Source organism: Podarcis tiliguerta (genome assembly GCF_965153285.1).
Source record: "Podarcis tiliguerta genome assembly, chromosome: 2".
Taxonomy (NCBI): Eukaryota; Metazoa; Chordata; class Lepidosauria; order Squamata; family Lacertidae; genus Podarcis; species Podarcis tiliguerta.
Window position 1 is genome coordinate 104,406,687 of NC_139535.1, and position 21,293 is coordinate 104,427,979.

The following is a 21,293-nucleotide window of genomic DNA, read 5'->3' on the forward strand; positions in this document are numbered from 1 at the left end:
ACACTTCAGGTTACAAACGCTTCAGGTTACAGACTCTGCTAACCTGGAAGTAGTACCTCGGGTTAAGAACTTTGCCTTGGGATGAGAACTGAAATCATGTGGCGGCAGAGGGAGGCCCCATTAGCTAAAGTGGTACCTCAGGTTAAGAACAGTTTCAGGTTAAGAACGGACCTCCAAACGAATTAAGTTCTTAACCAGACGTACTACTGTAGAGGGCATCAGTTTGTGGAAGGCTGAGCTGACCTGTTGCAACGGAGGACCAGACTTCTGCAACTTTATTAATAACTGTTAGGCAAAGTAGGAATGTTAGCAAGTGATGTTTATCCTGCAAAGGTGACATTAGCTGCCCTCGCTGAAACTTCCTCCTCTGCCTAAGGGCACTGAAACTCTCTCCACCTTTGCCTCTGTTAATACAGGGATGGGGAACCAGTCACAGATGACCTCTAAAAGTCACGGGACTTCAGCACTCATCAGCCTTAACTAGGGCTGGGCGAGATCTGTTTTTCAGCATTTGATCAGTGGTGGAGCAACATGCTGCAGCTCCCGGAGCGGAGAACAGGTGGGGGCGTGGCTGACGCGCATCCTGGGGGTGTGGCGCATCACCTGTGGGGGTGTGGCAAGTGTCCCAGGGTTGCACGTCCCGAGGGGGTGGCCGTGATGGGACCATTTCCCCAAATGGTACCTGGGGGGGAGCGCTCTCCCACCCCCCCTTCGTACGCCAGTGATTGTGATACATCAGTCTTTACCTTTTATAAAGGTAAAGGTAAAGAGACCCCTGACCATTAGGTCCAGTCGTGGCCGACTCTGGGGTTGCGGCGCTCATCTCGCTTTACTGGCCGAGGTATCCGGCATACAGCTTCTGGGTCATGTGGCCAGCATGACTAAGCCGCTTCTGGCAAACCACAGCAGCACACGGAAACACCGTTTACCTTCCCGCTGGAGCGGTACCTATTTATCTACTTGCACTTTGACGTGCTTTCGAACTGCTAGGTTGGCAGGAGTTACCTTTTATATCAACAGCTAAATACAGTGGTACCTCGGAAGTCGAACGGAATCCGTTACGGAAGTCCATTTGACTTCCAAAACGTTCGGAAACCAAGGCGCAGCTTCCAATTGGTTGCAGGTAGCTCCTGCAGCCAATCGGAAGCCACGGAAGCTGCATCTGACGTTCAGGTTCCAAAGAACATTCGCAAACTGGAACACTCACTTCCAGGTTTGCAGCGTTCAGGAGCCAAAACGCTTGACTTGCAAGGCGTTCAGGATCCAAGGTATGACTGTACCACAACATGCTGATGTTTCACAATGTCTGTATCTTGCCTGCTTCTTCCTCCCCACCTTTGAAGCAGCCAAGATACATTGCCCAGCCCCACAAGCAAGCCTGTAGGCTGGTGGAGCATTGGGGCTTCATTGAACTGCTCAGCTGGGAGACAGAAGGCCTCCCGGTCCTCAGCTAAGTGAGCCCCAATACCGCTCCAGCTTGCATGAGCCGAAAGAGCATCGGGGCTTCCTCAACAGTGCAAGCAGGCAGGAAGAGCCAGAGAAGGTACCTGCCGATCAGAAGGTGAGCTCCCGTTGCTCTGTCCCAGCTCCTGCCAACCTAGCAGTTTGAAAACATACCAGTGCAAGTAGATAAATAGGTACTACTGTGGTGGGAAGGTAAACGGTGTTTCCAAGCACTCTGGCTTCTGTCACGGTGTTCCGTTGCGCCAGAAACGGTTTAGTCATGCTGGCCACATGACCCGGAAAGCTGTCTGTGGACAAACACCGGCTCCCTCGGCCTGAAAGCGAGATGAGTGCTGCAACCCCAGAGTCGCCTTTGAGTGGACTGAACCATCCAGGGGTCCTTTACCTTTTTACCTTTTCCCAGAACCTTCTCAGGCTCCATCTGCCTGTGCCTTTGCCTTCTGCAGGCAATGTGAGCTGGAGCGATGTATCGCCAGCTCCAAATGTCTGAAACCAGTATCGCTACCTGAACAGCATACGGGTTTGAGACAATTTACCCATATATTGCCCAGCTCTAGCCCTAACAACATCTGGAGTGCCTGAAGTTCCCCATCCCTGATATAATACTGTGGTACTTCTGGTTAAGAACTTAATTCGTTCCGGAGGTCCGTTCTTAACCTGAAACCGTTCTTAACCTGAGGTACCACTTTAGCTAATGGGGCCTCCCGCTGCCGCTGCACCATTTCTGTTCTCATCCTGAAGCAAAGTTCTTAACCCGAGGTACTATTTCTGGGTTAATGGAGTCTGTAACCTGAAGCGTCTGTAACCTGAAGCGTCTGTAAGCCGAGGTACCACTGTACAAGGGGAAAACTCACTTTTTTTTCTGGGAAGAATGGACTGAAACTGACTAGCATCACTTAGACCTTAATGAGTCACTCCTTTAGCGAGTCTCCAACCACTCCCGTCATCCTCAAAATCCAGAGCAGCTAAAGGAATGCATTTCCCTCCACCCCCAACTCGACACATGTGTCTGAGTGAAGCGGGGAATTCCAACATGCAAAACATTCATTATTTTGAGCACGGCAGCAGGGAACGTGGGCTGCAGTCATTCCAAATGAAGGGAAGAGAGGCGCACAGGCTTGGGAAAGGGGGAATTGACAGGTGGATTTTGAGCTCTTAACTGGAAGTCAACAGTGTTAAGGAAGCACAGCCGGCCCACCCGTAAGGCAAGGTGGGGTTGCTGCCTTGGGAGGCAGAATCCACAGGGGCAGCAGATCCGGCCTCTAAAGAATGCATCACCCCCTGACCCGCTGCTGCAGCGGTGTGCTCCTTGAAGGCTGAAGTTGATGTCTCCTGGGGGCAGCCCCCGCAAGACCGCCTCTCCAGCAGCCTCTTGGAGAAGAGGAGGCATTCCTGATGTAGAACTTTTATTCCTCCCTTGTTCCTGAGGGAGAGAAAGTGAGAGGGGTTCCTAAGCAGTGTTAGGAACTCAGATATACAGTGGTACCTCTGATTATGAACTTAATCTGTTCCAGAGGTCCATTCTTAACCTGAAACTGTTCTTAACCTGAGGTACCACTTTAGCTAATGGGGCCTCCCGCTGCCGCTGCGCGATTTCTGTTCTAATCCTGAGGTAAAGTTCTTAACCCAAGGTACAGTAACAGTCATACCTCATGTTACGTTTGCTTCATGTTACTTTTTTCAGGTTGCGTCCCGTGGCGACCCGGAAATACTGGAAAGTGTTACTTCCGGGTTTCGCAGCTCACACATGTGCAGAAGCACTAAATCACACTTCACGCATGTGCATACGCACCAAATCATGCCGCGCACCTGCGCAGATATGGCGCTTCAGATTGCAGGCTTATCATGTTGCGAACGGGCCTCCGGAACGGATCCCGTTCGCAACCAGAGGTACCACTGTACTTACTTCTGGGTTAGCGGAGTCTGTAACCCGAAGCATTTGTAACCTGAGGTACCACTGTGTAAGCTAATTGCCAAATGGCACCTTAAACCTTAGGTTATGGTCACCACAACAGCCTAGGTGCCATCCCCCCTCCCCAATGAGAGCTATTATTGTTATTACTATTATTGTTCATTTCATTTCTACAGTATACCACTTTATATAGTAAAGAAGAAAATCTCAAAGCGGTTCACAACACATTAAAACATCAAATAAAGCAATCCAGAATAAGACAAACTCAAGCTTCAAGGAAAATATTTCAGATGCTTCTCTAAGTGACATTTTGATTTCCCCATATTTATCTGCCTACTTAATTGATATAGCAGAAGAACTCAAGGAAGGCAGCATGGTGCAGTGGTTGGGAGATCAGGGTCCAAATCCACACTCCGTCACGAAGCTCACTGGGTGACCTTGGGTCAGTCACCGCCCCTTCACCTACCTCACAGGGTCGTTGTAGAGGTTAACTGAGGAGGGGCCAGCCAGATAGAGATGTCTGTCACCAACTTAATATGGTAGCAAATGGACCCGCGCCATAATAAGGTGCGGGTCCATTTGCTACCATATTAAGTTGGTAACAACATCCCTATCTGGCTGGCCCCTCCTCAGTTAACTTTAAACTTTATTATGAATCAGCAGCTTTTTGCTGGCTGAAAGAATGGCTGCTTCTTGAAAACACAGACATTTTGGATTTAGGTTTTAATAATGTATTTGGATGGCATGCATATTTGTGGTATGATAAGGTCAAAGCACATAGAGCATTTAAAAATCATATTGTCAGGAAAGCATTGTTTAATGTCTGGATAAGATATAAGGACCTACTTGAAAATAAAACCCCAAGGTGGCTGTCACCGATGGAAGCGAAGGCTCAGAAAAAGCTCAATATGGAGGCCAAATGGCCGAAATATTGGGAAATTTTGGAACAAGAGGGAGACAAATTGAAATTGCAGAGCTTTGAAAAACTAAAAAGTAAAGTGCGAGATTGGCTTCATTATTATCAGATAATGGAGGCATATAATTTGGATAAGAAAACCGGCTAATTTTGAACACTGGTTCAAAGGAAAGGCACACATGTCTAACAATGGCAGGGAATCCGCCACATTTTCCAGCCTCCACACTTGTCACACAGAGTGCCTAAGAAAAGCATGAGTAAAAAGCGCCCCATGGCTTGGGACTGCAGTCCGCAGGTATCAAAAAAGCTGAAAGACTTTACTACCTGCCCCGGCACTTCAGATTGTAGGGGGTTGTTGGGATCGGGTCCCATTCTGCTTTTCGCTTTATTGTGTTCTGATGCAGTAAAGCACGCCTGTCAACTTTACACAGCATTTATACGTTGTGTGAATGCAGTGCACACACCAGCTTGGCTTCTATTCATAATGGATTGTTAAGAAATATTCTGAACAAATAGCAACCTGGGTGGTGTTTTGTTTCACTGGAGCCAAACAAGGAGACCTTCTGATCCTCTGTGGCTGACTAAAGCTTAGTGATGTCTGACCTCCGAAACAGAGATAAGGCCATCAAAGATTTCTCTTTCTTTCCTGGTGAGGCTTTTCTGACTTCCGTCATCAAAATTTCAGCAGGCGAATCTTATCTTGGCATCAAGATACAGTGTTCATCAATAACAACACATGCATTTTAATCAGTATTTTTAAATTATGTTTGAATGTTTCAAATATCAGTTTTTACTGATAATGTCATGGTTCTGTTCTTTTCTGTAAATCACTTTAAGGTGGGTTGCTCGTTTTTCTTTTACAATTGAGCGGCATATAAATTTTCTGAAAAGTAATAGCAATAAATAAAATGCAGCTGCTTGATATTTGCTCATGGGACAGCTCCCACAGTGGGTGGGAGGAGACTAGTTAGCACGGCAACAACAAACAAACTGGTTAGGGACCTGGAATTGGAACCCCCTAGAGGGGCCAGAGTAGCTGGTGTAGCTCTTGGGTTTCTATGGACCTGGAGGAGCTGAAAAAGCACAGTACTGTAGTTTAACCGAGTGTATCACCCAGTACAGCAGTGCCGTTAAAGTAGGACTTTGAGGCAGGAGTCCAGGAGACCAGCTCAGCAAAATGAGCAGAAGCCATCACCACCCCCCAAAAAATACAGCAAAGTTGGCCTATCAGATTTGAAGCAGAATCCGAAGGGAAATCCAAAAGCCATCTAGCCAAGCTCCCTGCCCATACAGGTAATACACAATTCCATCTATAGGAGGGGGGCATGGGTGTAGCCAAGGGGGACAATTGCTCCCCCAAATCAATAAAAATACTTAACTGAGGTCCGGACCCCCTAACATAAATCCTGGCTACGCTCACTAGGAGGGGATGCAAAAACATTAAACACAGCGCTGAATATCCCCTTACCTGCCCCGCTGACCCAGAAGCCTGTTAGGTTTCCAGAACTCGGAAGGGCAGCAGAAACTATCCTTTCCCTCTCCGCCTACATCCATATGGGAACGCTGTCTCGCCCCGAGCCACACCACTGGCAAGGCTAGCTTAGTACTGCAGGCAATGGCAGGTAGCGTCTCCCCAACGGCTCCAGACCTGCAGACGCCACCTGAGCCCTTCGGCGCGCAAAGGCTGCCTCCGCTACCGCGCGGCTGCCCGCGCTCCCCGTCTGAAAATGGGATGGTGCCTTGGGAAAGTTTGGTACTCCGCTCAGTTCAGGGGCAGCCACCCACGGGCTGGCAGGAAGAGGAGGCAAGGGGGGAAAAGATGCCGCTTCTTACCGATCAGATGCCCCACGGCTGTGCCGAAGGGATCCTTCTGACTCTTGCCAAAAGCCATGCTCGAGTCCCGGGTCTCCAGGCGCGCCAAGCAAGAATCCGCGCTCGCTCTCTCCACCAGCCGGCCGGCGAGCTCCCCGCTTTGTGGCGCTCCAGCCAGCCAGCACGCCGGAGGGACGCCTTTCCCGGCCAGGGGAGGAGGGGCCCGGCAGCCTCCAGGTGCTCGCCCCGCGCCGTCCCACGGGCTCCTCGTCGGGGATGACGCGCCGCGCGGGGAGGGAATAGCCTTGGAAGCGAAGGTGCCGCCGCGCAGAGGCGCAAAGGGGAAGGTCGCCAGCCTGCGCTCCTCTTGGGCGGAGTCTCCTTCAGACGCGCATCTCCAGTCCTTTCCCGAAGGCGTCCTCGGATCCGGAGCAAACCTCCGCGCAAATGCGCCAAGCTTTTCGGAGGGGATTCGTCTAGGGGCAGGGGTGGGACTTCCTGCGGCTCCTACCCCTCTTTTAACGCAATTTTCCGGGAAAGGAGTGCCGCTGCATGCTTTCCAAGCGGCGGCCAAAGTTTCCCGGACGGCTTCCAAGTTAGCTCTGGTTTGATGGATTCCTGGCATTTGAACTCACGCCGCCGTAAGGGGCAGGCTTGAGCTTGCATGCTGGAAACGCATCACGTATGTTATGGTTTAACATTGGTGTAGCGGGCGGGGGGGGGGGAGCAGGTGTCCCCCATCCCAAATCAGATAAATAAATAAAAATACGTAACTAAAAGTAGAAATTGTAGAAAGGGTGTTGACAGATTTTTCTGAGCACTTGGGGTCAAAAGAAAGAAAGTAATTTTAACCAACTGCTGTGGAGACATTTCATTCCGAATCTTTTAGACGTGTCCTCCCCCCCCCCCCCCAATAAACCCTGGTTACTCGCAACATAATTCCTGGCTGAATCATGAGGTTATATTTCGGTAATCACCCAACATCAAAAACACATCTTGGGAATGTGAGAATTCACAGGTTAGGATGGGGTGAATTCAGCTTTGGGGGAAATCTCTGATTTCTTCCCTCCTCTGGGTTTCACCTTTATAAAAATATATAATTCTTAATTAAATTTTCTGTTTTACAATTTAAAATACTCATTTAAACATCCTTAGAATATCAATGACTTCCCTTCTTCTCTTTCCATGGTTCATTTTCCATATAATAAATCCCTGCATATTTTACATAAACTAAACCGTTCAGTATTCCATTATTACATCCATCACAACTTATTTACACTGTTGAATTTATCTTAATTCTGCCAACGTTTTCAAGTTTACACAAGTTCCCTCCCCCATCTATTCAATAAACATTTTCCAATCTTATCTAAATATATGTTCTTCTTGTTCTCTTATTCTATATGTTAAGTCTGCAAGCTGCGCATATTCACTTCCTCCTAATGAAATCCACTTTTAGAAGACTTTCCAGATGGCAACAGCATGTGTCTTGGCCTTCCCTTGAAGCTTGTAGAACTCTGCTCACGCGAGTTGCTTAGAACTGTTTTTCTGCTGGCTCTGTAGGGGAGTGTTACACACAATATTGTGTCAAGGTCAAAGTCAAGGGGATGGGGGAACGAATGGCCCTGTCCTAACAGCTGAAGGGTGAACTGGATATTTCAATATCTTCAGTAAGGTGATCTCACAACCACACTGTCACTGTGACACACTGTTGAAGCATCCTGTCTTGTCAAGAAAACACAGGCTTGCAGACTATTGAATCTTGATCTCATCCAAGCATGAGGTTTTTAGGAGAGAGATGCATTTGAGATGAATGAGGAAAACATCTCGTTCTTCCTTGTTGACTGTCACTCCTTTGTTGACACTTCCTCTGCCCTTCCCTTTTCTGTAGTGTGTGTGTGTGTTAAGAGGTTGCGGTTTTTGCTAGTCACATTCTTGGCTGTTTGCACAACAGGAATGCTTCCATCCGAACCACAAATACTGGGGAACCAGGAGGAGGAAGGCAATGGAAAATATGAGACTTCTGTGATTTAATTTAGTGGTTTTATTTTTAAAAGTTCCGTAAAAATATTGATTTAAGTACACGCAACCCAAACGTTGGACCTATGATGATCAAATCACATCAACACAATCAGATAAAACAGCCTAAGATATGACAAAAGGCATAATAGGTAAAGGTAAAGGACCCCTGGACAGTTCAGTCCAGTCAAAGGCAACTACGGGGTTGCGGCGCTCCTCTCACTTTCAGGCCAAGGGAGCCGGCGTTTGTCCACGGACAGTTTTCCGGGTGATGTGCTCAGTCCCTGCTCCTGCCAACCTAGCAGTTCAAAAGCACGTCAAAGTGCAAGTAGATAAATAGGTACCACTCCGGCGGGAAGGTAAACGGCGTTTCCGTGTGCTGCTCTGGTTCACCAGAAGCGGCTTAGTCATGCTGGCCACATGACCCAGAAGCTGTATGCCGGCTGCCTCGGCCAATAAAGTGAGATGAGCGCCGCAACCCCAGAGTCGGCCAAAGACTGGACCTAATGGTCAGGGGTCCCTTTACCTTTATATGTGTTGGAAGCTGCCCAGAGTGGCTGGGGCAACCCAGGGATATAAATTTTATTATTATTATTATTATTATTATTATTATTTACTACTACTACTACTACTACTATTACAGTGGTACCTCAGAAGTCAAACAGAATCCATTCTGGAAGTCCATTCGACTTCCAAAACATTTGGAAACCAAGTTGTGGCTTCCAATTGGCTGCAGAAAGCTCCTGCAGCCAATCAGAAGCCACGTCGGACGTTCGGCTTCCAAAGAACGTTCGCAAACTGGAACACTCACTTCTGGGTTTGTGGCATTCAGGATCCAAGCTATGACTGTATTATTATTTCCATGATTTCCTGTCCAAAAATCCTGGGAATTGTGACTTGTTTGATGCAGGTGTTAGAATCCTGTTGGAGATCCATAGCACTCACCGGCTTCCAGAGAACATAAAGCTCCATTTCAGCAAAATCTTCACCTGCTGACTTCTACAGATGACATCTCTCCTAAAGCATCAGAAACAGGCCACCAGCTGCTGGTGTAACTTATTTGCTATCTGAGATACTACAGACAAAAGTTCTTCAACTCCTGTTTTGTAAACATGAATGATAACTCTTCTACTTCCATGAGTGGGAAGCTCTGGGGAAGCGATAGGAGTATCTGAAAGATTTCAAGTTGGCAGCTTTAGATTTCAGTAGGGGAAGGGCTTGGTGAGATGGAGGGAGATTCTCCACAAATTTAAGGTCTGCTCCTGGCTAAATTCAAACCAACATTTAAAAAAGAGGGAAGGAAGGAAACACAAACAATCTTAATTTTTTTCAAAGGACAGCCTTAGAATAAGTGTAGCATGCCTATCATGTTATCAGCACAGTGCAATCACCATTTGTGTAAAGCAATATGATTTGTGTCTTTGGCATGCATACCTAATAGCCAGTCTCATTTAATAATTCCCTCTATTTCTTATGTTCTAGTTGTGCATGTCATTACTTATACTGTATAGCCAAAATGGCACTAGCCAGAAGACTTGGCAGACCTATGAAATGCCAGAAGCGGCTTAGTCATGTTGGCCACATGACCCGGAAGCTGTACGGCGGCTCCCTCGGCCAATAAGCGAGATGAGCGCCACAACCCCAGAGTCAGTCACGACTGGACCCAATGGTCAAGGGTCCCTTTACCTAATATATGCATACATATGCATGCATTTCAATATTCTAGACCTCCTGGTTGCAACCCTGTGGTTCTATGGACAGTTTGCGAATGCACAAGCCTCCCTTTCAGTTCTGCTGGAAAGAATTGCATCACGTGCACTGAGAGCACAAATTGATAGACTAGAAGTACTTAATCATCAGCTCATACACGTCCAGAAGAACGGAAAAGTCCTGTCCACTTCTCAGGATAACCTTGCCAGCTTTTCGGAGTCGTGCTTTAAGGAAGCAGGAAGTCTTCCATACCTCAGCCCAGCTCCTAAACCCATACCTCCCCCACTTGTGGGTAAATCCCACCGATGCTTGGCAGACTCAAGTTTTGCCACACAAGTTGGCCGCTCATCCCAACTCTTGATAAATTTTGATTCGCCCTCCAAGAGCCCTCCGCCGAAGAGTGTAACTCAGAGTGCCTCCCACCAAAACAATTCCTTACCATCTAATCCATCAATGCCGGAACTGGAGTCTTCATATTCCCCTGAGCGGCATAGACCCGTCATACAAACGGTACCTGCACGCCGAGCATCCCCAGCACCTTTGCTGGCAGCTGGCCAGGGGAGTGTTCCATCTACATCAAAAAATGGCGCGGATTTGACTGAAGATCCGGCCGGACATATAAACCAAATGGTTTCATCGGCGACCTTTAGACCTCGCGGTGGGGCAGTCTCAGCTAACCCCGTGGTGTTCCCCACTGAAGTGTCCGCCCTTGGGTTAGCTAACGGGAGACCCGTTCTGTCACCTCAGTCAGAATACCTCAATACCAACTTCAAGACCAGGACCCTTCAGCAGGTGCCTATGCAAAGTAAAATAACTGATTTCTTTGTGGGGCCTGCCCTGCCCCCAAAGGTCTCACATTCCTCCCCGAAATGACAGCGAATCGGACTCAACAGGAACTCCCCCCTATCAGTCCTGAGCTGGAACATTGCGGGCTGGAGGGGAAAAAAACTTGATCCAGAATTCCTGGAGTTTATTAACCCATTTCATATCATCTTGTTCCAAGAATCGTGGGAAGTAGAGAAAATTGTCCTAAATGGTTTTGAGCTTCTAGAACTCCCAGCCTGTCCCTCCCTGAAAGGAGGCCGCCCTAAAGGGGGCCTAATAATAGGCATCTCTCTCAACCTTCATTCTAAATTTTCTCTAGTACAGGCCTTACCCCCTTATGCCCTTACCGGGCTGATAGCGGGGGAAAAGATCTCACTCCTAGTTACAAATGTTTATTTGCCTCCTGGGGGTTCCTCTCTTGAACTGGGCTCTAAATGGGACTCGCTGGAAGATCATTTGCTCTCATGTTATGTTAAGTTTCCCAACACCCCGGCCATAATAGGTGGCGATTTTAATGCCCGCACAGCAGCAAACTGGGATTCGCTGACCAAAGCCAAATGGTGGGTTACCCCAAATCTTGATAATTATGATCTGGAACACATCATGAGGAGAACCTCTAAAGACCACAGAGTAAATGAGGCTGGAGTGCTCCTATATCAAATGGCCATCCGTTTAAATCTGGCCCCCTTAAATGGCGCTTGTCTCCCTGATATCCCAGGGGATTTCACTCACCTGAGCGTTAAGTCAAACAGCGTCCTCGATTACCTGTTGGTCTCCAGGGATTTACTTAAGTGTATTTCCACCTTTAAGATTGAGAATGTACAATCTAGTGATCATCTCCCCCTGGTAGCCAAGTTTTCCCTGAACTGGCAGCCAGAGGCTGATAGACACACGACCCAGATGGTAACCAACGAATCCTTCCAAATAAGAGGAATCAAATGGTCGGAGACCCAGGCTCAAAGGTATCAGGAATTCTTTCAAAAAGAAATCCTTGGGCCTCATCCCAACATAGGCTCTGCCCCAGACGAGCATAGCTTAGTGTTGAATCGCTTCCACCATCATACGACTGTTCTTACGTCCTTCTTCAGGCTACCACCCAAAAATTTAAATCGTAACGAGTATACTCACGGTGCCCCCTGGTATAATTCTCAGTGTAAACAAGCAAGACAGCGCCTTCGTGCTATATATAATGTATATAAGACCTCCGATGCACCTACTCTGCCAGCTAGCTACGCACAAGCCAAGCAAGTTTATAAACGCACGCAAAAAATTGCCAAACGCGAGTGGCAACATAATCGTTGGCAGGCCCTGATTGCTGCTTCAAAACCACACAGATCCAGGGAATTCTGGTCCTTGATTAATAGAAGGGTGAGGATATACCCAAGGGCAGTCATCCCTGCACCGACATGGGAATTGTTCCTGAAGAAATGTTTCTCACAAGCAGATGCCCCCTCCGACCATCTGATGCACCTGTTTACCCATCTACCCATTTGGCCTCCCACCGATCCTGACGAAATAGTCAAGCTAATAGCCCAGCTGAAACCGGGCAAAGCCCCAGGGCCTGATCTGATCCCTGCCGAAGCCATCAAACTACACCCAAAATGGTGGGCTGGCATCTTGGCCAAAACCTTCAACGCAATCAACGCCTCTGGTCACATCCCCAAAATATGGAAGGAGGCCATTATAGTACCAATCCATAAAAAAGGTTCTCCAACGGAGCCGGAAAATTACCGTAACATCAGCCTCCTTTCGATTATAGGGAAAATTTATGCCAGCTTCTTGCTGACTAAACTATTGCGTTGGGTAGATGAGACTAATCAGATTGGCCATGAACAAGCAGGGTTCAGAATTAAACGCTCTACAACCGATCATGCGATAGTGCTCTATCACCTGGCACGGAAGTACTCCTCCCCTCCGCGGGGCTACCTCTGTGCGGCCTTTTTAGATCTAAAGGCAGCCTTCGACAGCGTGCCTAGAAATATTCTTTGGGAGAAACTTGCGAAACAGGGCATTGATAGAAGACTCTTATGGCTTATAAGTCAACTCCACGAAGGTACCCTTGCCAGAGTGAGACTCACTCCTGCGGGCGACCTCACAAACCCGATACCAATAAACAAGGGAGTGCGCCAAGGTTGTATATTGGCTCCCTGCCTATTCAACCTATTCATCAGCGACATGCGAGCACCCCTAGTTAATTCATCTCCAAGTACACACGCGCCTAGACTAGCGGACTATCGTTGCCCACTCCTTTTATATGCGGACGACGCAGTACTCCTATCTTTTACACGTGTTGGACTAACCAGAGCTCTGAAGATCTTTGCCACGTATTGTCAACTCAACCAAATAACCATCAACTATGTCAAATCCAAGATTCTGATTTTCTCCAGAAGCCGGAGATTATATAAATGGAAGCTTGGCGGAGCAAATATAGAGCAAGTCCTAAAATTCCAATACCTAGGAGTTATTTTTCAATACAATCTGGGGTGGAAAGCTCATATACAACACCTACTTAATAAGGCCAAAACTCTGTCATACGCGCTCCTCCGATTTTTCTTTTCGGATGGAGCATTGCATGTTCCCTCGGCCCTAAAGGTGTTCAAGGCAAAAGTGGTGGCTGTGCTCGCTTATGCTGCCCCGCTCTGGGCCGTGTTGACTGATCTTGCTCCCCTTGAGACTCTGCAAAACCAATTCCTACGCCGGCTCCTAATGCTTCCCCTGTGCGTAAGCAACGCAGCCATGCGACTAGAATTGAAGATTGCATCCTTAGAAACTTGTCTGTGGAAGCAAGTCTTCAATTACTGGTTATCACTGTGGCATAGATTACCAAACCATTACCTTATCCAATGCCTATGGCGAGATGAATTCTCTAGCCTTTGGTCTAGTAGAATTCATGCCAAACTCTTGAGTTATGGAATCTCTCCCGCAGATTCCCTAAAATTAGATCAAATCACAGCTCAAAGACTGATCCGCCAAAGACTGGATGACATCGACTTACAGCGAAATTGTATGCTGGGGGGAGGTGTTTGTTCGCCCCAGAGCATTGGTATCACTTTAACTTACTGCGTCCCATCATACCTCTCCTCCCTTTCGACTGTTGCCCATAGACTGGCCTTCACCAAAGCGAGGTTTAACGTTTTTCCCTCCAATGTCCTGAGACATAGATTCTCAAAGGGCCAAGTCCCCGCCATGTGCGAATGTGATAAGGTGACGCCGGAGTCGCTCCAGCACATTATGTTTTCTTGCCCCTTGTTCAATGTGTTACGAGCAAATCTGCTGGGATCAATCATACAGAAACTAGCGGGTACCCCTCCAACATTCCACCTTGCCCAAATCTTGCAGGATAAGGATACCCATACGACCCTGAAAGTGGCTAGGTTCCTGGTCGCGGTCCTTACCCAAAAGCGACGCCAAGGAGCACTACAAGCTAATTAAGGCATAGGATGCCATTCTATCTTATAGTATTTTATTGTTATAGTGGTGTTTTAGCGGCTGTTTTTTTCTTTTTTTGTTCCTTTCCCTATTTTTTTTTTCTTTCTTTTTTTCTTTTTTCCCCACGTGCACAAGTTGTTATTTATGTTTTTTCTTGTATGGGCCTATGGCCGTAATAAATAAATTGTTGTTGTTGTTGTTGTTGAATATGATTTGTGTCTTTGGCATGCATACCTAATAGCCAGTCTCATTTAATAATTCCCTCTATTTCTTATGTTCTAGTTGTGCATGTCATTACTTATACTGTATAGCCAAAATGGCACTAGCCAGAAGACTTGGCAGACCTATGAAATGAAAAGGATGTTTAAGATAACTTTTGTCAAAAGCCCAGAAGCCTTTTTATTAGGCATTACAGGTCAAGACTTGCAGAAAGAGAAGAAGAAAATCTTCATGTATGGTACAACGGCGGCTAGGATACTGCTAGCCCAAAAGTGGAAAAGCGATGAAATACAAACCAAAGAAGAATAGCAAGACAAACTTACGGACTATGCCAAAATGGCCAAACTGACTGAGAGATTAAGAGACAGAGACAATAGAGACTTTAAAAAGGAGTGGGAACCATTTATGATGTATCTACAGAAATAAAGAAATGAACTCACTAGCAGGATTTGACTAAACACTTACAATTAACAAACAGAATATAGAAAGGACTCAATTTAGAGAATATGATATTAAGGTATAATCAAAAAGCAGGAGAAATTAATATGCAACAAACCAGAGCAGAAAGTTGAGGAAAGTCCATGATTCATTTTACAAATCATAAATCCCTGCATATTTTACAAAAACTATACCATTCACTGGATCTAACAGTCAGGGGTACCTTTACCTTTACCTTTTATACCATTCAGTATTCCCTTATTGCATCCATCAAAACTTATTTACACTGTTGAATTTATCTTAACCCTGCCAGGGTTTTCAGTTGTGCACAATTATTTCCCATATATTCAATAAACATTTTTCAATTGTCTATAAAAGTATGTTCTTCTTGTTCTCTTATTCTATATGTTAAGTCTGCAAGTTGTGCATATTCTGTCAACTTAAGTTGCCATTCTTCATTGGTTGGGACCTCGCTAGTTTTCCATTTGGGGGCTAACAAAACACGGGCTGCAGTAGTGGTATACATAAATACCCTTTTATGACATCTGGGAATTTCAGTCTGAATTATCCTCAACAGAAAGCACTCCATTTTTTGGGGGGGGGGGGGAATTACTCTTAAACATTTTTTACATTATGGATCATTTCCCAATACCCTTTTACCAGTCCATATCTTTAACATTTTTGTTATTGTTACATTTCTTTCCCATCTTTCCTCTAAGGATCACATGGTTCTCTCCTTTCTTATTTTATCCTCACAACAATCCTTTGAGGTAGGCTAAGCTGAGAGACTGTGACTCGCCCAAAGTCACCCACTGAGTTTCATGGCTGGGCAGAGGTTTGAACCCTGGTCTCCCAGGTCCCAGTCCAACACTAACCCAGGCATAGGCAAACTTGGCCCGCCTGATGTTTTGAGACTACAATTCCCATCATCCCTGACCACTGGTCCTGTTAGCTAGGGATGATGGGAGTTGTAGTCCCAAAACATCTGGAGGGCCGAGTTTGCCTATGACTGCTCTAACCACTATACTGCTCTGGGTCTCATAGTAGGTTGAAGAATTCCAGGATGGTCATTAGCAAAACAGTTTCAGCTGTGCTGGCGGGCTGTGCTAACCACCTTGTAGAAACTCTGCCATAAAAGTTGATTACGTTCTTCAGCTGTGTCACGATTAGACCAGCAGACGCGACGGTGTCAATAAATCACAATTTAATCTATAGCATGAGCAACTGCAATACGTGGGGCAGGTGAAGGACAAAATGAAAACTGCATTATTAAGACTACAACCCAATCCACAGATACAAGGGAGTAAGACCCAATAAAATCGGTGGGACTTACTTCTGAGTAAACATCCTTGCGATTGCACTTCATATGCCTTGGCTTGGCGTCGTTGGTGAGATTTCAGGCATTTCCAAGAGAAATAAGTATATTTCAGAGTCTGCTTGGTGTTTGGAGTGCATTTACACCCCACCCCCCTTTTTAAAGGAAACTGAATACAAATTAAAATCAATGAAGTATTTTCAAATGACATTAAAATTCTATTCCTAGCCTATAACCGATTGTGTTACTTATTTATTGATTTGGTTTCCTCCCCGCATACTGCCAATCCCATATCTCAGGGCAGAGGACAATTGCACAGTAAAAAGCTGGAGATAAAATAGGACAATATGAAACTAAAGAGAATGAATTGGATCCTAAAGACCTGATTTTTGAATGGGGCATGGTGCTTTCCTGCCTACTTCCTGGAGCATTTCCCTGAATTCTCCCCGCTCACAACTATTCATGATGGTTGTGGGACCCTCAGGATCAGGGGACTGAACCTGAGGTGGGGGACGGACGGATTGTGGACACATCCTTTAAGCCCTTCTGCTATTGCAAGCCACTTTGGGGGTCTTTTTCTTAATAAATAATTTTTATTTGATTTTACAACTGTAAAGTTATAACAATACCAAATACATACTCATATTTAAAGATTTCTCTGAATCTCTAGACTTCCCACTATCCCCTCCATGCATCCTATTGTCAACACTTTCAACCGCACATTATTTCATCTTCCATATCTTAAATATTATCCATAGTGCAGTGGTACCTCGGGTTACAGACGCTTCAGGTTACAGACTCCACTAACCCAGAAATAGTGCTTCAGGTTAAGAACGTTGCTTCAGGATGAGAACAGAAATCGTGCGGCGGCAGCAGGAGGCCCCATTAGCTAAATTGGTACCTCAGGTTAAGAACAGTTTCAGGTTAAGAATGGACCTCCAGAATGATTTAAGTTCTTAACCCGAGGTACCACTGTATTTGTTACATTCCAAGTGTGATTAGAATCCTGCTAATGTTTTCATTTGTTTACAGTGGTCTCGTAAATAAATTATAAATCTTTCCCATTCTTTCTTGAAGTATTTGCCTTGAAGGTTCCTGAGCCTTCCTGTCAGTTTTGCCATGCCGGCATAGTCCAACAGTTTAATTTGCCATTCTTCTATGGTAGGGACTTTATCTACTTTCTATCTCTGGGTTAGTAGCATCCATGCGGCAGTCATTGCATACATGAAAAGCCTTTTCTGCTACTTTGGGATCTCAATTCCTAATAAAAAACTTCTGGTTTCTTTATAAAAGTTATTGTAGTGGTTCTAGGGGTTGCTCGTGCATAAGCCGGTGCAAACACCTGGCTGGGTTGCCTGAGTGAACCTTTTCCATCCGGACAGCCACTCACCCGTGGCTGTCTCAATAGCTGGCAGAATCCGTCAGTGGCGTTTCTTAAATTTCTTCCAGCAAAGAAGCTCTTTGACGCCTAGTCTTCTCCTACTCTCTCTGCACGAAAGCCTTCTGCACAAGAAGAAGAAGAAGAGTTTGGATTTGATATCCCGCCTTTCACTCCCTTTAAGGAGTCTCAAAGCGGCTAACATTCTCCTTTCCCTTCCTCCCCCACAACAAACACTCTGTGAGGTGAGTGGGGCTGAGAGACTGTGACTGGCCCAAGGTCACCCAGCAGCTGCATGTGGAGGAGCGGAGACGCGAACCCGGTTACCCAGATTACGTGACTACCGCTCTTAACCACTACACCACACTGGCTCTCCACAAGGAGGGCGTAGGCAGCGGAGGACCCCTTCTCTCCCCGCTGGTCCCCGGCAAGGAGTCATGGGACCGCCTCGCCGCTTCCCCCATCTGCCCCCCTTCTCCACTGGTTCTACGCTGATTCTCTTCCCCAGAAGATGGGCTGCCCCTCCCACTCCCGGGACGCTCTCTGGGATCCCTTCGGAGCTTGCTCTCTCCCTCGGACACTGATGGCAGTTCCCTGACAGTTATTTTAAACATTTTCTTTCATATCATTATATATCATTTCCCAGAATGCTTTTGTTACCTTACACGTCCACCACATATGATAGAACATGGGTAGGCAAACTAAGGCCTGGGGGCCAGATACAGCCCAATCTCCTTCTCAATCTGGCCCGCGGACAGTCCGGGAATCAGCGTGTTTTTACATGAGTAGAATGTGTGCTTTTATTTAAAATGCATCTCTGGGTTATTTGTGTGGCATAGGAATTTGTTCATTATTTTTTAAAAATATATAGTCTGCCCCCCCCCCCCAAGGTCTGAGGGACAGTGGACCGACCCCCTACTGAAAAAGTTTGCTGACCCCTGTGATAGAAGGTACCTTCTTCTTCTTTACATTTCCAACAAATACTTGTACTTGTCTTATACAGTGGTACCTCGGGTTAAGAACTTAATTCGTTGTGGAGATCCGTTCTTAACCTGAAACTGTTCTTAACCTGAGGTACCACTTTAGCTAATGGGGCCTTCTGTCACCCCCACAAGATTTCTGTTCTCATCCTGAAGCAAAGTTCTTAACCCGAGGTACTTTTTCTGGGTTAGCGGAGTCTGTAACCTGAAGCGTCTGTAACCTGAAGTGTCTGTAACCCAAGGTACCACGGTACATTTTTGCTAATTTACTAGGAGTCAAATACCACCGATAACATCATCTTCATACAATCTTCTCTCAGCATACAACATGCTGAAAATTTTAAATCAGTTTTGGGGTCTGAACCCAATAACACCAGCACACGAGCAAAATCGCAACCTCCCACGCTCTGTAATTACTGTGTAGGAAAGCAGTGCAAGCTTTTTTGCTTCAATGCTCCACCACCCACTATATATATATTGTATGGCAGGGCCAGCCCACCCATGAGGAAAGCTGAGGCGACTGCCTCAGGCAGCAGGATCCACAGGGGCAACAGATCCAGCCTCAAAAAATGTGTTGCCCACCATTGCTGCCACAGTGCGAACAGCAGCTGCAGCACATTCCTTCAAAGCCTGATCTGCCACCTTCTTGGAAGTACCCCCAGCCTAAGGAGATAAGTAGCTATACAGCTTTTAGAAGACACCTGAAGGCAATCCTGTTTGGGGAAGTTTTTAATGTTTGATGTCTTATTATGTTTTTATATGTGTTGGAAGCCGCCCAGAGTGGCAGGGGCAACCCAGACAGATGGGTGGGGTATAAATAGCACCTTCTGGCAGCTCCCTCACTGCAAGAAGCACAATTCAAAATGTTGGTCTGACCTTTAAAGCTCTGAATGGCCACGGTCCATTATACATGAAGGAGCTCCTCCACCCCCATCGTTCAGCCCAGACACTGAGGTCCAGCTCCAAGGGACTTCTGGCGGTTCCCTCACTGCGAGAAGTGAAGTTACAGGGAACTAGGCAGAGGAACTTCTCGGTAGTGGCACCTGCCCTGTGGAACGCCCTCCCATCAGATGTCAAGGAAATAAACAACTTTTAGAAGACATCTGAAGGCAGCCCTGTTTAGGGAAGTTTTTTTATGTCTGATGTTTATTTGTATTTTTAATATTTTGTTGGAAGCTGCCCAGAGTGGCTGGGGAAACCCAGCCAGATGGACGAGGTATAAAATTATGATGATGATGATGATGATGAGAAATGTTGGAGGGCATGTGTTTCTAATGAAGATATTCTCCTCTCTTCTTCCCTGGCATGGCAGGGAGGTATTTCGTGGTTAACCTCAGGAGCCAAATGTCCTGGGTCAGCCCTGAGATATTGGTGAAGCTGAGCGGAAAAGAAGTTCCAGAACCTGAAGCAAGGCTTGCATATGAATTATTTGTACTACTTAAACCTCCCCATTGTTCTGAAAGCTGACCAAGCTGTGCCAGCCACATCCTTTTGGGGGGGCGGCAGTGCAACATTAATGACACAGGACGCTCAGGAAACGTCTCTTTATGAGGCCAATTATTAAGAGATGATTCCCCGATGAGGCAGAAAATCATTCCGGAAAGCTTGGTATGTGAAAGCCATAGCTTTTGGGAAGGTGACTCATCCTCCCCACATCCATCAATACCAGCTAATGGTGATGGCTGATCTAAGCCAGGGTAGCCATTGGGTTGTGGGCTACAACTTCTGCCTCAGCCAGCAGGGCCAATGGTCAGAGATGTTCAGAGTTGTCATGTGGGCAGCACTGCATTGCCCTACCATTGATCTTAGGTGCAGCGTTGGGAGCAGAGGACTGCAGTTTTGAGGAAGAGAGGAAGACCACAGAGTTGGGCCAAGAGCTTGCTGATTATTGAAAGCCAACGGAAGATGCTCCATTAAGGCAAATGGGACACTGCCTCCTCCCTGCAACCCCAGTTTGCCACCAGCCAGCTCCCCCTGCCTGCATTGCTGTCCAGGGGGCAGCTATGGCGATCAGCTTGGTCTCAGCTTTGTCCCTGTAGAATTTAGCAGAAGGATAGGGATGAAACGAGAATTCGACAGCTTCATCGGTCATTGACTCCAGCTCCATCTGTTGTTGGCTTCCTTGCTTTCTGCCATACCAGTTGCAACAGGCACCAGCCACCTCTGTTGAAAGCATCTTAAGCTGCTGGGTGTTTCTGTTTCCTCCATGATGTGGGTGCTTCTGTACCCCCATGGTGTGGGACTGTCAGGGGCTGGTCTGGATCGGAAGATTGGGGAATGCAATCGCAGGGAGATCAGCTCCTAACAGAAGAGGAAGGGGAATATCCCCCCTCCCCCACTTCCACTGTTTCCAGAAGCAGAGAGACAGGCAGACACAGAAGCTGCACATTTGAGAGAGGAGCTACCCAGCTATTAGATAGTAGCTAAGCAACCAGAAGGGAGGGAGCAGCTGAGGGAGCACTCTCATCAGTTGAGAGTGGGAGGGGGATCCCCTACCTCCCCCCAAACTCTGAGGTCTGAGCGTGTCAGAGAACAAAGGAGATGCGGGGGGGGGGGGAGGGACTTCCTGTTGGTGCGCTTCTTGCTGAGGAAGTGAGGAGGAGTCAGAGTAGGCAACTGATATCCTGGCAGAGGGTTGTCTGTTCATGCTTGTAACATAATGCTGTAATAAAAGGACTATAAATCTACCAAATGCTCATTAATTCTTATCAGTGAGCTACCAGAAGGGAGCGGGGAACTCCCGTACTTGACAGGGACAGTGGGTCTGCCATCTGCTGGGAGTGCTAATTCTGTTCCCACCCACCTCTTCCCTACTTAGAATCATAGAATCATAGAATCATAGAATCATAGAATCATAGAATCATAGAGTTGGAAGAGAC

The 21,293-nt window shown here is 46.7% G+C and overlaps 1 protein-coding gene across 1 annotated transcript in view; it reads right to left on the reverse strand.

The window, feature by feature from the left end:
- Positions 1-6,735, reverse strand: part of TOM1L1 (target of myb1 like 1 membrane trafficking protein) — a 57,893-nt gene extending 51,158 nt beyond the window's left edge. Inside the window, exon 1 of the mRNA XM_083427523.1 lies at positions 6,126-6,735. Coding sequence (XP_083283649.1) covers positions 6,126-6,729 — 604 coding nt within the window. The 5' untranslated portion in view covers positions 6,730-6,735. The remainder of the gene's footprint in view (positions 1-6,125) is intronic.
- Between the last annotated feature and the right edge of the window lie 14,558 nt (positions 6,736-21,293).